The sequence below is a fragment of the Heliangelus exortis genome, chromosome 12 (assembly GCF_036169615.1).
Source record: "Heliangelus exortis chromosome 12, bHelExo1.hap1, whole genome shotgun sequence".
Lineage (NCBI taxonomy): Eukaryota > Metazoa > Chordata > Aves > Apodiformes > Trochilidae > Heliangelus > Heliangelus exortis.
In genome coordinates, this window is record NC_092433.1 from 13916228 (window position 1) to 13933851 (window position 17624).

Genomic DNA, 17624 nt, shown 5'->3' on the forward strand with positions numbered 1-17624 from the left:
CACAGATGATATGGAAGCAATTCCAGTCAAGCAGTTTGTTAAACACATCAGTGAGCTGTATTCTAATAACCAGCATGGGTTCTCAGAAGACTTTGAGGTATGATTTGATGATCCACCTATAAAATGTTAATTGTGCAGTAGTAGGTAGAGACCGTGTAGAGACATCTATCATGTACAGTAAATGCAATACTCAAATGTATCAGAAGAAATAGGGAAATACCAGTTTGCCACCAGGTATGAGCAATGTGGGACTGAAATTTTACAGATGCTTTCTAACTACCACAGATTTGGTGCTTTTAAGGGGGGACCCTCCTAGGTTTTTACTAAATAGGAAAATCTCCCAGCAGTTCCCCAGGAACAACATCAAGATAGAAGCAGTTACCCTTAACTCCAGTCTTTTCTTACAATCTACATCTTATTTTACTCTTGTTGGTCCAGAATTTGCTCCTTTTAGTCACAATGAGAAGTCACATACCCACTGAGTAGCCCAAAGAAGTAAAGCAGTGCTCACTATGAGTAAGAATAGTAGAATTTGGTCTTTTATGAAAACCCAAATTATGGGTCAGTTCCTGGAGTCCTTGTCCATGCTCTGCTCAGCCAGGAATGATCACTGTTAAAGTCATTGGTTATTTTGTTCCAGTAAAACCAAGGAGGAAGGCATTGGGATTTAGTTGGTGCTATTTACATAATGTGACTATTTTAAAGTTGACATATTGTTACCACTTTAGGACAGATTCTGACCTGTAAATCTGCTACAAATTGGAAGTAATTTCAACGAAGTAAAAGTAGTTTTCCACCTCTGGGTTACCAAATATATTGTGCAAGCATGGTAAACAGCACACAGTATGAGGACAGGTTGCTGAGTCAGGCCCTAACAAGCACCAGTCAGTATTCTCTGGCTATTTTTTAGGCATTTCTTTTGTCTACTCTAATCACAGTCACTGCTGAGCTTTTGAAATTATTGGGAAGCAGGAGCCCCAGGAAACAGCACAGAGCTGTGGTGCTGGCTGCCCCACCAGCAAAAGGAGATGCATTTGTGTGCTGCATGAGAATCAGAGAAGCAGCTTTGCTTACAAACAAGGCAATGAAACAGAATAGGTGGCCTCCTGTCTGTGGCTTCTTCACTTACTGCAGTAAAGACAAGTCTGTATGCAGAGATTGTTTTTAATGGGATCATTTAAAACATTTATTGTAGCTGTTTGGTTACTGTCTATAAAGACTGGCTGCTTTGTCTAATGCCCAAAAACCATTGTGTTAGTTAGAAACGTTTTGTATTCATGAGGAAAGGCAAATGTGTAAGGTGTTAAAGTGATTTAGTTCAATTGACTGCTGGCTGGATGGCTGAGCAGGAATATTGAGGCATTTAACAATGTTGATGGTATTCAGGACAAACATTTATTCTCCAGAGAGCAGAATTTGATCAGGATGATCAAATGCGACTCACTCTTCTCAATTATTTATGAATTGTGACCCCAGTGCTATTCATCACAGCTGGGGTTTTACACCATTTAATTATTCAAAATAATCAGCAACACATCTGTAAACTTGGTCTGGCTTTAAGCAGGCTTTGCTTCAGCTGTCGCAAGATCGCTGCTATTAACAAATGTTGGACACCTTCAGCTCGTGTTTCAGCAAAGGAAAACCCTCTTCTAATAGCCCTGTTTTTCCCTTTCCTTTTCTCTCTGCTGTGAGAGCCACACTCTGGCAGCAGAGATAGCTTTGGCCCATCAGTCCTGTTCCAGGGGACACAGAGGTCCCTCTGAAGGGATGTTGAGCTCTGCATCAACCAAATTCTGTTCCCTGTGCTGGCTTAAAGATTTGAGCCCTTGCTTTGAAGTCAGTGTAGCTACTAAAGATGTTTTTCCTCAAAGCTGAGGTTTCAGCTTCCTAAGGAGTAAGTGAAATCTCTTAGAGTGAGGAGAAGAAACAGGAAGGAGGTGATCACTGTCTAGGGTAAACCATCCAGCTGCCTTCTATTGCTTATGTTCTGCCCTGCTGATGCTTTGTTGGCCTGTTTTCTTCCTTATGATTTACAGTGATGGGACAGAAGAGTGAAACACAGGATTGTTTATAAAGTCTGTAGGTTAAATATTTCTGAGTGTCTAAAGTGACTCAGAGCTCTGTTGGCTGAGGGACAGAGGAGCCCCAGGTTACATTTGTACAGGAGCAATTGGAAGATCAGATCCAGCCAGGATGGGGTGTGTGTGCTGGAATTGTATCTCGCAGCTGCAATGAAGACTTAGCTGATGTTTTATGGAGAAATGGTGGGATTCTAGCTGAAACAGAAAATCCAGTGTTACGGGGCCACTCACCTTGCATGAAAAGTACCACATACATATTGTGCCCTCATGCCTGGGGAACTTCTGAGAAGAGCTGTTAGGTTCTGCTCTCATGCAGGCTTTTTAGCAAAAAAATCTGGTTTTTACATCTAAAAGGAAGAGATAGGAAAGTGGCAAGGAGATGCCAATATTTATCAATATTGTAGAATAAATAAATCTTCCCAGAGGTGGCCAGTGACTGAGATTTTGTATAAATGAGGAAAGGACCAAAAAATCTCTTCAGAAGTCTCTGTGGCAGGAGGTTTTATGGTAGAACCTCAGGAAGGAAAGAATTCTCTAGGCACAAACAAACACTGCCCCATGTACATGGTAAACATTCTTCATTTGTTTGTTGATAGTGTTTGGTGTAAGCCTTTTCCTGTGTCTTTGGCATTGTATTATGGGTTGTATTGAGTTGTTTTTTACAGGAAGAAGATTCCTTTGAAAGTAAATTGTGTGAATATTGCCTCCTTCTCTTAAAATGAGCTATAATTACAGCTAAATATTTTGTGAATGTGCTTAGAAAGCATTTTATGTGAAGAGGAAAAAAGACCTGGAACTCACAAATCTTTCCTTGGAAAGTACATCCAAAATAAATCCTTATTCCTTTGGGGTAGTCATAGTGCAAGTAGCCAGCTTTATTGTCTGGTGGTAGCTGGGCTTTCTTGTGTATGCAGAATTGTTAAGATTTCCTTTGAGTATCATAAATCTTCTGGTTTTTTATATAAGCTAGAAATATGAGGCCAAATTTAATACTAACCCACAAAAAGCTTTTTTTAAATGAAGCCCACAATCCTGCATCACCAGTCTGGTCTCTGATATAACTCTTTGTATTCCATCTTGGAATTTGTTTAACCAAATACTGAAAAAAAGTTCAGGGAGGTTTGGTTTTTTTTGTCTTACTCTCAGCTAGTTCCAGCACTGTCTTCCTTTGGGATACAGGGGTAGATAACACATTTTTAGAGGGCAGCACTGGTGGCAAGACTGAACAGAGACTGAGAGGCTTCCTGAGCCTGAGATTGCATCTACTTCTTGTCTAGCCAGAGATTCTCTTAGCATCATTATGTTTAATAGTCCTTGATGGATCTTTCTTCCACAAATTTCTAACTGCCTCTTGAACCCTTTTAAACTCTGGTGTCCAAAGCATCCCATGGCAATGAATTCTACAATTTGTTCCACAAGAATAGACTTCCTTTTGCTTTTAACTCATGCCTAATAACTTTGCTTGGCACCTCCTAGTTTTTGCATTACAAAGTACAACCCTGTGCACTTAAAGGCCTTGCATGATTCTGTCTGCCTCCCTCATATTCCCCCTTAATCTTATCTGTTTTTAAATCTGAAGAAGTCTAAACTATTTGTTTATTTGACAACCATTCTAGAATTAGGATGACTTGTTCCCTCTTTACCTTTTATTTTTCCTTTACCATGCCCTTTTTGTGCAGCGTTTAATGAGTGGGTTTACTGCAGAGTTCAGTTTTCTGGGTGTTTTTTTCTATTACTTTCCTCCTTCTTAACATACTATTTGTTTTTTAACAACTAGTGAGCACTCAACTGACACCTCCAGGAAACTATCAGCTGTGACCCAAAGGTCTCATCTCTGAGTGGCAATAGCAAATTGGGAACCTGTCAGTATGTGTGTGTAGTTAGGGTTGTTTTTCCCAAGTACATCACTTTGCATTTATCAACATTGAATTTCAGTTGCTGTTTTATCACTCAGCCACTCAGCACAGTGAGATTGTTCTCCTTCCCTTTGCAAACAGCTTTTGTTCTAGTTATCCTGAATAATTTTGTATCATAAACACACACTTTCTTTTCTGTAGTCCTTCTGTGAATAGATTAGGTCCCCATAATGTCCCACTGGTGAAATCTGAATACTGACAATTCCAGAGAGCAAATCCCACCTTTAAACTACCAGTATAGGAGGAGATTTTTCCTTCTGCTCTAAGGAAGACCAGTCTTTTAAGTGGTGTTTCTTGAAAGGCCTTTTCCAAAGCCTTTTAGAAATCCAAATATGCCGTTCTTTTCCAGACTGTTCTTACCTATGGACTTCTTCAGAGACACACTCCACAGCGTGTTAGAGGCAGTCACTAACTGCTATTTATTGCAGTGTCTAGCAGTTTGCCCCACAGAGAAGGCAAATTTAGTGGGCTGTGCTGCCTGATGTCCCCTCTGGATCTCATTTTAAAAACTGAGGTCACATTTGTCATCCTCTATTCTCCTGATAGTCAGTCTGCCTATTCAGGGCATGTGCCCTCCAAAGTCTTGTATCAAAGAGTGTGAAGTGCCACCTCCCACAGCAAAGCTTTTCACTCCCTCTCCCTGGCCAGTTTCAGGAATAACACAGTAAGTTTTTTAAGTAGTTGTGACCTTTTGCTCTAAGAAAGGAACACTAAGCATAAAGAAATCACCCTCCATCCCCAAAACTAACTGTGAATTTTCATAGTCTACCACAGCATTTGGCTTTCTGAGATCACACAGTTTTATTTCCCTCCTCCCTAATTCTGGAGTGGATTGGTCACTGCTGCTGCAGGAGTGATTAGAGTGGGTGAATGCAATCTCCCCAGACCTCTCCTGCCTGTGGCTGTGTGAGTGTAATGATTCATTGCCAATTTGGAGTCTGAACAGGCTCACTGAACTTGGAGGCAGGCTGTCTAGCTCCCTCGTCACATAAATTGAAAATATCTTTATACTCCAGTGGCACCTTCTTCTAAATGTCCTGAAATGTAAGGAAATAACATAAATCTATATCTTCAGTGATGTGGCAGGGATTTGCTAACGTTATTCTCACGGTTGCTGCTGCTCAGGGCAGGGGTCACTATCTCTTTTTAACCAGTGACCTCAGAATGTTATTCTCTAGCAAAGGGCTGCACTGAACAGAGATAACACTGCACTTTGCACATTTCTTGAAACACTGAAAACACGGTGTGGTCAGATTGGCATCCCTTACAGATTAGACCCAGTTTACACCATAGACATGCTTATAACTGCATCTACACCAAGGAATTTGGCAGTAGCAAGATGCCATTTCAAAAGCATGCTGCTAACAGAGCTGGCTGCACTGGGAAACGTTTTATAACCCTGGCCCAAAATCGCCATAATGAATGTATTCTCAGTCTGTGCATTGCTGTACTGAAGCCAAAGGGAAGCAGCACTGAGAAGCTGGAGGAGGAAGGATTGCTGCAGGAAAGGGTCTTGATGGAGTCCTTGATTCTTTTCTCACTGCTTGACCTACCCTAAGAAGTTGGCATCGTGACTTAACAGTTAAATTTAAAAGAAGCAGTAAATGCAGTTCAGCTTTCTGGGCTTTCTGTTACTAACCAAAGTACCACAGCCATGCTCTGAAGTTTCATAGCCCCACCTGGGCAGCGCAAGGGCAGACTCTGACACCTCCCTGTCTAGTGAAGTATAGGATAGCACAAGCAAATGGTCCTCCACTGTCCTCTCCCATTCATTTACAGGATTTTTTATCTATCTATTCCCCTGCTGTCATTCCTGTGTTGAGTCCTTTTGGTTTGTTTATTTTCTTGTTCTTTCTAGGCTGTCCCCAGCTTACCCCTCTCTTGTGTGCCATCAGAGAGTTTATACGAGTGCTAAATTATTGCAAAAATATACACTATTCCTGTGGGATAGCTTCAAATACTATCTGCTGTCTCTGGCAGTAATGCTGTCTTTGTGTTTACTGTGATAAAACAAACAGCAAGAGCGCTGTGCCAGAAATCTCCAATTTGGGATTAAAATAATAGATAAAAAAATTATTTTAGGGGTGGATGAGCTAGCTGCTTTCATGCTGAACAATATCACGATAATATCAAAACGTATCTATGTATCTTCTCCAATTTAGTCCTTCAGATTAGGATCCTTTCTTTGTTCATGATGCCTCCTCATTGCTATTCATAGGCTTTCACAATTCAGCCCCTGCTAGAACATCAGACTGAAGTAAATGGGAAACAGCAGCACTAAGTAAGGCAAAATCAAGAGACTGAGTTCCTGCTCAGTCACTGTAGCAAAGATTCTTGCACAGAACCTTATAATACCAGGAAGACACTGGAGCAGTTTGATTTTACACTTAAATGGAAATTCTTTGAAGTTTAGAAGAAACTAATCTGTAACTTGTTTCAGAAAGGCAATGAAAATGGGTTGTTAAACCTGGGTGTATCAAATTCCAATTAGCATTAGCATGGACAATATAATTAAAAGGTAAATTAGCCATAATAGCATAGACTAGAACACATTTTACAGTAACTAACGGTCAATTGAAACCATGTACTTCAGTTTCTTGGGCTGCCAATGATAAGTTGAAAGGACAGAATAAGAGCCTGTACCCATTCATCTTTGGACAGTAATGTGTTCTGCAAAGTTAAACATGAAGAGCAGCACTGTGCTAGCCAGACACTTTAAAATCAGTGGAAGAGACTAAGTGGAATTAAGGAAAGATGAAGAAAATACTCTAGAGCTGAAAAAATTGTGGTTGAATTATGGATGTGGTGATATGGACACTGTCTTTCCTTCTCCATGGTGCCAGTAGTGGTTTTGTGCTAGTTGGAAAAGAGTTTGTTCAGGTTGCAATGAGCAGCCTGGGATCAGAACTGACATGGTGGCCTGCCTGCAAACTTAACTTATAATAATAATATAATCATGGTGATATTTTAAATGCAAATGAAAGACTTGGTAGCCAGTAAGATTTAGAAATCCCAGGGTGTTCATTGCATAAGCAATAGAAAATGCTGGGAAAGTAAATATGTAATATACATAAATGTGGTAAATGGCATAATTAGGATGGTGACTTTTTGGAACTTTCCCCTGGGTGATATTTATTAACACCAGGCTGTCCTTTTCTGTCAAAGGGTAAATAATATTCTGAACAGAGGCATAGATAACAGGCTACAACTAGTCTTGTGTTCTCACAGTATTTTGTGTACTGATGAAAGACAACGTCTTTGACTTTAATAACAGAGGAATGTTAATTTATGCTTTACTGTCTGGTGGGGTGGGCCTGTGGTTTAGTAATTTGCTGTTAGGATTTGGAGAGCTGAACATAGCAGGGTAAGAAAGCACTGATACCCACCCTCTGCTCTCAGCCTGATCTGTCTGTGCAGTACAGCCAAATATTGTCAGTGATCAACAGGGAGCTGGAGGATGTCCTCAGCCCCCTTCTCATGGGAAGACCTCAGCATCCCAAAGCATTGATGTTGTCTTAGACTGAGAGGGATGAAGTCAAAATGGCCTTTTATTGTTTTATGTTCATTTTTTTAAGAGACACAAAGAGCTGAGGTGCACCGGCAATGGGCAACAGTCTCTTTTTGCTAATCTTTGCAGTGTGCAGACACAGGAATTCACCATTATAGCAGCTTTCCAGAGTATTAAAAACCATTTAGAATATTATGTGTTAAGAAAAGCCATTTTCAGATGATCAGCTCTCACAGCGTCAGACCTTTTTTTCCCTTGCTGTGTTTTTCACTGTCTTAGCTTAATCTTCCTCCTCTATTAACTTTATATTGGCCAGCTGGGAACATGTACAGTTGAGAAAACAGTCAGCATCAACATAAAAAGGTTAATTAAAATGATTAACCTCACCAACAATTCCCTTACGGAAGAGTCCTATAGAATTTAATAGAAAGTGATACATTTACAACGTAGTATTTAAACTGTCAAAGAAAATTCCTTAGCAGGGAGGTAATTCCCTATTAAGTTCTATAACTTTTTGGAGTATTCTCCATAGAACCTTATTGGATTAATCTGTATTAAGTTCTACAGCATGTGGCATAAATATTTCAGTACTAATAACATCTAAAAAAAGAATTCTGTAGTGATGCAGGGATGCAGAGTTTGACATGAGGCTTTTGAGATGCAGGAGGGTTGTTTTTCAGGAATGACCTACAATGGTACAGCAGTGATATTATATGGTTTCTAAATGTATAAAAAAGGTAAAACAAAATTACATTAAATCAAACTTAATGTAAGTAATGCTTCTTTTCCAGTTATGACTTAGGCTGAACTGATCCTGCCCATTGTGTAATGAGAAGTCTCTTACTTGAGCTGACAGGCAGAGTTAGGAGAAGTGCACACTTTAATGTGTTTTTTTATTTCTGTAAGAGAAATTGAACTATGAAAATTCTATTAGGGCCAGCTGAAAGTTTTGCTTGCTTCCTCTTTGTCTTTGCTCAGCTCATCTCCTTGGATGCAGTATGTTTCTCCCTATGGAGAGGAAAGGAGAGGGGTTGGGGAGGGGAGGCGAAGCAATTGTTATTTGGGAGTGTCACGTAGATATAAAAGCTGTAAAATGTGCAAGGTTTTAGTGTAGTTTGCACTTTTTAAATGTAAATGCTGGGGAAGATATCAGAATTGCTATGCAAGTCCTTTGTGAAATGTCTGCATAATGCTGAGCTCTGTTACATCTGCTGTTTGTATAGCATTTCTCTTGATAATTTTTCTCTGTCACTTAGCTCGTGATCTTTGTAGCAGCTGTGAGCTCCTAATGACTTTCCCTCTTAGGCAGGTTCTATACTGTTATTTTTAAAGCCTGAAGTACAAAGTAATTTGGCACTCTCCCATATATCCTTGGGGGAAATGGGTTCTGTTTGGTACAATTTCTGGGACTCGCAAAAGATTTGAATAAATACAGTATCTTCCCCAACTTTGTAAACTCCAAATATTGATATATTTTTCAGAAATGTGTTCTTACATCAAGAATATAAATGCTAGCTTTTTTAAGAAGATTGTGGTTAAATAGATACAAAAAATCTATCTTGGAGGTGATCATGCACGTGAGACTTAGTGATTCAGTTTGCAAGTCCTTGAAGTGTGTAGCTCTCTAGGACAGTCTGGCCAAGGGACCTACAGAAAGGACCCTCTGTTGCCCCATTTCAATAGCTCAGCATTCTGTTGTTGGACGGTCTAAGTAAGGTTAAGAACTAAAAAAAAGTCAATGACAGTTTGGTATCATACCTACTAGATACAAAGCTGCATCTCTAGCTTCATGAACAGCTTGGCATGCCTGGCCTCTTTCTGCTCTGTAAATGTACATATATATATAGGGATACAACCTTTTATCTATCTTACTGTATCACGGGCTGTTATTCAGTGTCCAAGAAGTGGTATTTAAAGTGCTCACTCTTATCTTCAGAGATCTATTTTATTTATAATTTATAACAGGCATCTCTCTGCAGAAAACTAACAAAAGGTCACTGCCAAACTTAAATGTCAGAAACCCTGTTTTGTGAGGTTATAAGCAGCTAAGTTGTTCCATGGTCAAAGGCTCCTGTTGAAGTGGGGTTTGTGCTTAGCTCCTTCCACTGCATTTGCCTCTCTTGCCTTTGAGGGACTCTGTCTTCCCTTCCCAAGGGGGGGACTGTGTGGGGCATCACAGGAGATGCAGTCCAGGAGATGGAGGGACTGGTCAGAGGGAACAGAGGGCCCTCAGGTGCCCAAAGTGCATCTGTCACAAAGTCTGTGGAGAGGAGCATAAGCACATGCCCAGCAGCAGCTCACACAGCTTGATTTATTAAGCAGACTGTGTCATACAGGACAATACTGAAGGACTTTGTGTTCAATCCAGCAGTTAAGATATTTCAATAAGAACTTATTGTGATTAAGAAATATCAATATTTTAAGCATGGTTTCTGTAAGCTGTTGCAAAAGGAGATAAATCTTAATTTTTATCTGACCACTCCATTTACTACTTGAATAATTTTTATGCCTAGGAAGTGCAGCGCTGTACGGCTGACATGAACATCACTGCAGAGCATTCCAACCACCCAGACAACAAGCACAAGAACAGATACATCAACATCCTAGCTTGTAAGTAAGCACAACAGATCCACCTGCAAAGGCCCAGTGTGTGTGTGTATATGACTGGAAAGGGCAAGTGGCTTCAAATGGCAGTATTGCACAGTAATTAATAAACATGCAAAAATGTGGCTGGGAGGTCATTTCCCTATTAAAGACCGTGGATGTCTTGAATACTTTAGGGCCAGGATTTCATTCCAGAATTTGTTTTAAAATACTCTGCAGTTTGATGGTCCAAGTGTAGCTTTAGAAGTATCAGTTCAGTATGAAATTTTGTGGAGGAGTAACTGGATAAATTGATTAGAGCTCTTCTGCCTGCTAATGTCTGAAAACTGGCCTAAGGGAAGTGCATGGTGGAGCAAAGGGTTTTATTGATGATCCCTGGGTTTCCCTTATAATCCTAAAGGTGCTAAATCTTACAGTGTATCTGCTTTATTTCAAACTGCTTCAGCTGTGTGTACAACTTGGACAAACAGTGATCTTTGTAGCCCAGTGCAGGCTTTGCCTGTATTCCTCTGGGAACTGCAAATCTGGACTCCGCTCTAAAATGCAGATTGTTGCAGGTCTGGGATGGAAATGTGCTAACTCCTCCATATCATTGCCTAATGTGGAACGAATGGCAGATGCAGCAATGAAGATGGAGAGTATCAGATAACAAGTTCACAATGTTCATAAACATCGCAATGAATCTCGAATGTTTTATGGTATAGGAGGGAAATACATGTCTGTAACAGATTCTCAAAAGTAATCAAGGTGCCAGCTGAGGACCAATTTCCACTACTGTGAAAGACTGGCTGTGTGGCCTTCAGCAGGGGAATTCATTGCAGTTGTCACAGCTCTGCTTTTAGACTTAGATGTCTGGTCCCTTGAGGCACAAAGAGAGAAGTACCACTGAAGGAGACCTGGAGCAGTCCTCCCAGTTGCCCCTGGAGAAACCTGTCTCTCTCCACTGATGCTTCAGGAAGTCAACTGAAACCAGATTCTTCATGCTTTGTTAGCCCACATGTGTCACCTATTGATGTTTTAGAAGCAGCACCCAACACAATGCTGCTGGCCAGAAGCAGGAGAAGAACTGCAATTTTCTTCTGATTTAAGCCCTGGTCAAGCATTTGTGTGGAACAAAAAGAGGAGTTAAAAAGCATGACTTAAAGTCTGTCCTCTTGCTGTGATGAGGGTAGTGAAGGAATGAGGACATTCACTCAGCTCCCAGAGCCAGCAGAGCTGTCTGAGGCCAGCACCCAGTGGAAGAAAAATGAGCTCAGACACTGAGCCAAGGAAAGGAATCTTCACTGCCTGTGGGGCTGAGCCAGTGTCCCTGCCTGGTGTCACACTGCCACGGGGGTGTCCTGGCTCTCTGAATCACACTGCACTGTGTGATGTGGATGATCCTAGAGACAGAGCTCCTGAGGCTTCAGTGTCCTTTCAAGAGAAGCTGTCCCAGCCAGACCACATACTTCAAGGGATGTGAAGCCTGAGGACATGCTACAAGGAGCAGATGACCAAGAATAGGTACTTCCCCCTTGACTCCAATCGAAGACCAGTTTCTTCCATGGATTAGTAAGGACAAATGCTGAGGAAATGGGATGCTTACCTGCAGGTCTGCACTTTTTTTCTTGTGCTTCTTAATGTTCTTATGTTTTCTTAATGCTTCTCTGCTCTGTTTTTTATCCTACAGATGATCACAGCAGGGTGAAGCTAAGACCTTTACCAGGAAAAGATTCTAAGCACAGTGACTACATTAATGCTAATTATGTTGATGTAAGTTTTTTTAATTGTTTTGTCTTTTCTAACTCTGAATCCTTCCACCAGGAGGAAGTATTTCCACTTGTGAAGTGGCTGTATATTCCAACTTCACGTGATAATTTTGTTATAAATTTCTCACTATTCTGAATGAGAAAGGCACCTTTCTTTGTTACCTTTAAAATATTAATATGTCTGCCATGATACTGCTTTCATCTCACTTGGCATTATGGTTTTCTTTGAAGGGTTACAACAAAGCAAAAGCCTACATTGCTACCCAGGGACCTTTAAAGTCTACCTTTGAAGATTTCTGGAGGATGATTTGGGAACAAAATACTGGAATCATTGTCATGATCACAAACCTTGTTGAAAAAGGAAGAGTAAGAGATTTTCTAGTTTGTTAGCAGTTGCTCCTTACCACCTCCCCAAATCACATGGGCAAAATTTGTTTTTAAATGGTTTGGGATGATATATTGCTGTATAACACATTCCTAACATAACAGAGGGGTACACGCCCAGCCATGTTTTTAATTTTTTAAAAAGCTCTAAACACAAATGTAAGAAACCCTTACCCAACCATCCAACTATGTCTCTGTCCAGAGAAAATGTGATCAGTACTGGCCCTCAGAGAACAGTGAGGAGTATGGCAACATCATTGTCACCCTGAAGAGTACAAACATCCACGCCTGCTACACTGTGCGCCGCTTCACGGTCAGGAACACAAAGATGAAAAAGGTGAGTAAAGCCTCCACTCTTCTCATCCAGATGCCTTCTGGCTTGTGCAGGATGCAAGACACACAGGAGCAAAACTCCGTGTTTGCGCAGGCATCTTGAAGTAGCAGGTGGATGGGAAATAAGTAAGTAAAGCCAGGATTATGAGGAACCTGGTGAAAGGTTTAGCCTGTATTTCTTTGTCTCAAGTTCACTGCTGCTTTGGCATCACAGTTACTGCTGTTATTACCTGTTCCCACTTGTGGTTTTCCTTGATCTCTGTCTCCACCTGCCAGGAGGAAGAGCTGCAGAAGATTATTCTCTTAAAGCCCAGCACTTTTTCAGCTGTGCAAGCCAGTAGGATTTATTGTTTTTCTCTGCTTCTCTTCCCTAATCTTTCTCTCCTCTCCACACATGCTTTGCATGCAGGGTCAGAAAGGAAACCCCAAAGGGCGGCAGAACGAGAGGACAGTTATTCAGTATCACTACACTCAGTGGCCTGACATGGGTGTGCCAGAGTATGCCCTGCCTGTGCTCACCTTTGTGAGGAGATCCTCTGCAGCCAGAACCCCAGACATGGGACCAGTGGTGGTACACTGCAGGTATGATGGGTGTGATTGACTACTTCATGGCAAGCACAGCATGTGCTCCTGCAGACACTGGAAGTTACAAGCACAGAAGGAATGTGCCAGCCCCATGGAGTGCAGGCAGACATGAGCTTGCTTTGCCTCCATCTGAAGGCAGCTCTGATGCCAAAGCCTTCCCTGTTGTATTAGCAAAACCCTGTGTCATGATGCTGAGCTGCTGAGCATTGCACTGATGTGGTTGTGCAGTTCCTTGTTCGAAGCTTGTTTGTAGCCTGTCCATTCAGTGTGTGGGCAGGGCAGGGTGGCAAACAGCCATGTGAATAGACAGACACCTGGCCATCCAATTGCTACTGAGTGGCACTCACATGTACCAGCCCTTGTAGTCAACAGAAGAGTTCTCTTTAAATGAGTTAAGGGGTGTAGTCTTCAGAACTGTGTGTGAGGGTGCTGTACAGCACCATAGCAAAGAGGATGATGGTGGTTAGAGCTCCTTACTGAGTAGAAATTGAAAAGCTAAGAGGAGTTCCCCTCTGCACCCTCCCTGTTGGGCCCAGGACTGCCCTATCCCCCTTCAAGGAGTCCTGCCTCCCTCCTCTTATGCCTTTCCATAGTGCTGGGTACCACCTGCATTTCCAGAGAAGGATTGCAACTCCACTGTGAAGCTTAAACCTCACCTCAAGACTGAAGCCAGCCAGGGCAGCCCCACAACCTGGAGCAGCCTTGGTGTTCCAGGATAGCAGCATTTTGGCATAGGGCAGATCTCTATATGGCTTCTTCTAGCCAACACCAGTAAAAACAGCAATGGAGAAAGGGGCAGCCAGCTGTCAGATCATGAAATATATACCTGGTAAAAGTTCTAGAAACTCAAAATATTCTGGTTAGAAACATTCATGGTTGGGGCTAGCAGGAAAATGAAGGTCTGTGTGAGCAGGAGTGTTCGTTTAGTTCTGTTGTGAACATTTACTCTGGTCTGGCTCTATTACATGGGCTTCTCTTCTGTCCTCTCTAGTGCTGGTGTTGGCAGAACTGGTACCTACATTGTGATAGACAGTATGCTGCAACAGATAAAAGACAAAAGCACAGTTAATGTCCTGGGTTTCCTGAAACATATCAGGACACAGCGCAACTACCTCGTCCAGACAGAGGTAAAGATTGCAGTGGGGTTGAATTTAAAGCCACGTTCGTTTTTATGTTGTAATCAAAAAGAAAATGGATTTTTCAGTTACATCCCTGTAAAAACTGGCTATATCATCAAGCATGTTTTGCACTGGAATCTCTCTCTTTTTCTAGACCAGAAACTTCACATTTTGTTTTTGACCTGCTCATTTGTTAGTACTCCACTGGTACACGTTTATTCTGTATTTTGCATTCTTTGCATGGTGGCTTGTTTTGCACACTCTTTCTTTTAGTGTGCTCTACCCTTCAGTTAAAGCCAGCTGTTTAGTTTATTCCAAGTGCCTATGTGACATGCAGTTGCTTTTCTAGGAGCAGTACATTTTTATTCATGATGCCTTGTTGGAAGCCATCCTTGGGAAGGAAACTGAAGTGTCTGCAAACCAGCTGCATGGTTATGTTAACAGCATCCTCATACCTGGCATAGGAGGGAAGACACGACTAGAAAAACAGTTCAAGGTAAGGCTTAACACTGCCATTCAGAGGAACTTCATTTCCCTACTCCCTTTTATATGGCCTGTCTTCACTGTCAGTGGTCTTAGATAAGGAGCCAAACCAAAATACTTGGTTAGCACAGCACAGCATCTTGAGAAGTTCAGTCCTCAGCAGCAGTCTTTGCTACCTTGCTGGAAATCAGCACTAACACTCTTGAAATCAGAGGTGAGAAGAGGGACATGGGCACTGGTTTGGAGTGTGCTGCTTGTCTCCCTTTTCCCAAGGGGGTCTGCATATTGCCATTCTGTGGCTGGGTTGGCTAAAAGTTTTGCTCCAAACAGTATTTTATGCACATGTATGGAAAAAGACATGAAGTGAGGTTCTTAACACCACCTACTATTTCAGCACTGGGTAAAGAATTAAGAAAGCTCTAGGACCAGGAAACAGAATATGCCTTTTTCATTGCTGGTAACTATGCATTTCCCTGCTATGTCATAGTTGCTTTTATCCTGGCCAAAGCATTAAAAAAAAAAACAAACCAAAACCAAACCACAAAATCTTTGAAACCTAAGATATTCTGATTGCATTTTATTTGAATGAATTTCAAAATATTTTGTGAGATTATGCACCATAAGATTACACAACATCTGTTTTCACAGCTAAACTCAGTTAATAACTACCTAAGGAACTGAAACTGTTAATTATACCAGGTGCCAAGCCATTAAATAAATGAACAGTCTCTTCTCTGAATTCACTTGTAGAAATCTCAGTACTTCTCCATCAGTCAAGACATTCCAGATGTTTAATTACTAAATGAAAGAAACAACCACAAGTGCATACTCATGCTCACAAAATGAAGCAAGAGAAAAATATTTCTTGTTTTTAAAAAGTGTTGCACTTTTACAAACTTTTACAAATTATATGTGTAAAGATGTTTTCTGATGACTTGTGGCAAAATTTCAAAAACTTCAGTGCCATTTTCAGAAATTCCTTTCTCTGCTACATTGTTAAGATACTGAGAAACCCTGTTTGAAACTCCTATTGGGGCTTATGCCAGTACATAGATGAGCTGAGTGCTATCTTGCTTAGAGTGCCTTTGGAACTGGGACGTGACCAGCAGCAGTTGCTAAATCTTTCTCTCATTTCTGCTGCTACCACAGAGCCAACAAAAAATAACCTGTGTTCATGCCCTTGTACAATAGGTTACATTCAACTATCTTAGAGTAAAATTACTCTGAGTAATGAGTTGCTAGTCCAGGAGACGAAAAATCCACCTTTAGCCTCTTTGCTTCAGTAGTTTTTCCCCACAGTGGGAGATATTCAAACACAAATTGTCCCTCCCTGACTTTTCTTTGTGTCTCATAAGCAGCTGAGAATGAACTTGGCAGAGCAGAGAATGTAACCCAGAGCCTCAGATCCCAGATGTCAGCATGGTGGGTTCCCCAAAGGCCTGGCAGAAAAATATATTCTGCAGGAACGATCTGGCTTTTCTTTCAGAAGAAAACATATTTTTGTTGTTGGTTTGTTGTTTGTTTTTTTTTTTTTTTTTTGTTATAGCTTTTCTTCCATGAAACTTGCTTCTGATTGGATATATCTGCAAGTTTTTTAATTATATTATCAGAGATAACTAAATGTAGTGTTCTGTGAAAATACATTTTGATGTGACTTGATTCTCAGGATGATTCAAAGCTGAGAGTTGCAGAGATCTTTTTATCCATTAAACTTGTTGTGTGAAAAGGATGATTTTCATTGGCATCTAGAGTATTTTAAACAAGTTTAACAATGCAGTTTATTCTTCTACTGATGCCTCTTTGCAGGAGCTGGCAAAGAAACCTCCTCTCTAAATGAAGAGAGCTGTGAGGACTGACTTACTACTTTATTCTCTTTCAGCTGGTTACACAGTGTAATGCAAAATACGTGGAATGCTTCAGTGCTCAGAAAGACTGCAACAAAGAGAAGAACAGGAACTCATCAGTCGTGCCATGTAAGATCACATTTTCGGTTTGATTACTGCCTAGCATAACTTTTTGTTCTGAATTGTCTCAGTGTTATGCATGAAAAGGCATAGCCCCTAGGAAGGAGAAATGTAATCTTTTGTTCAGAGCAAGCTGTCTTGTCTTTCAGAATTACCCTGATGAAACCAAAGAAAAGAAATAGTTAGTCAGCCAGATCTACTGTCCATGTGAAATGTTAATTTGAAGTGCTTAAGAATTTGAATAATTAGTTAGGGGATAAATCTGTTGAATACTGAGATAATTACTTTGACACTACTCCCAGCTCAGGTGAGATCTCCCCATGTGATTGGCACAAGTTGTTGGTAATTCAGCTGCTACACAATTTCTGTGTATGAGCCTTCCCTACACTTCAGGGCACTTAGTACCTGAGGCCCCAGTTTCACAGTTATTAATAGGGAATCTCTGCATGGTTGCCAAGCAGTACAGATTTGCACCAGACCAAGCACAGGCACAACCTTGTGCCAATCCCATTACCCAGAGCACAGGACATACAGGAGAGGTGATAGCCAAGGTAGCACGAAGCCACAATGGCACATTCTATCATGAGGTTTGTTAAGAACAAGGAATATCATCAGGATATATCTTACAGACTATTTCTGCCCCTTTCACATTTGTTTTTATGACTGTTATCTGTTTTTCTTCACCTTGTGTCATGTAGCTGCAGTGATTTCAGTTTGGCACTAGAAGCCTGTCAATTGGTTTGAGGATGTTGTTGAACCCAGCCCATAAACACAGAGAGAAGTGTAGATCTGCTGAAGAACACACACACACTTCTGAGATGATTACCCGTGGGGCAGGGTTTTGTCTCTGGAGGTTATCTCACCCTCCAGCTGTGAGGAGTAAGTGGTAGTAGTGCTGCG

The 17624-nt window shown here is 41.1% G+C and overlaps 1 protein-coding gene across 1 annotated transcript in view; it reads left to right on the forward strand.

The window, feature by feature from the left end:
* The window catches only part of PTPRG (protein tyrosine phosphatase receptor type G), a 385824-nt gene that overhangs the window by 358937 nt on the left and 9263 nt on the right, over positions 1-17624 (forward strand). The window contains exons 15-23 of the mRNA XM_071756171.1: positions 6-97; positions 10019-10115; positions 11779-11861; positions 12089-12223; positions 12444-12578; positions 12984-13156; positions 14151-14286; positions 14627-14773; positions 16640-16733. Coding sequence (XP_071612272.1) covers positions 6-97; positions 10019-10115; positions 11779-11861; positions 12089-12223; positions 12444-12578; positions 12984-13156; positions 14151-14286; positions 14627-14773; positions 16640-16733 — 1092 coding nt within the window. The remainder of the gene's footprint in view (positions 1-5; positions 98-10018; positions 10116-11778; positions 11862-12088; positions 12224-12443; positions 12579-12983; positions 13157-14150; positions 14287-14626; positions 14774-16639; positions 16734-17624) is intronic.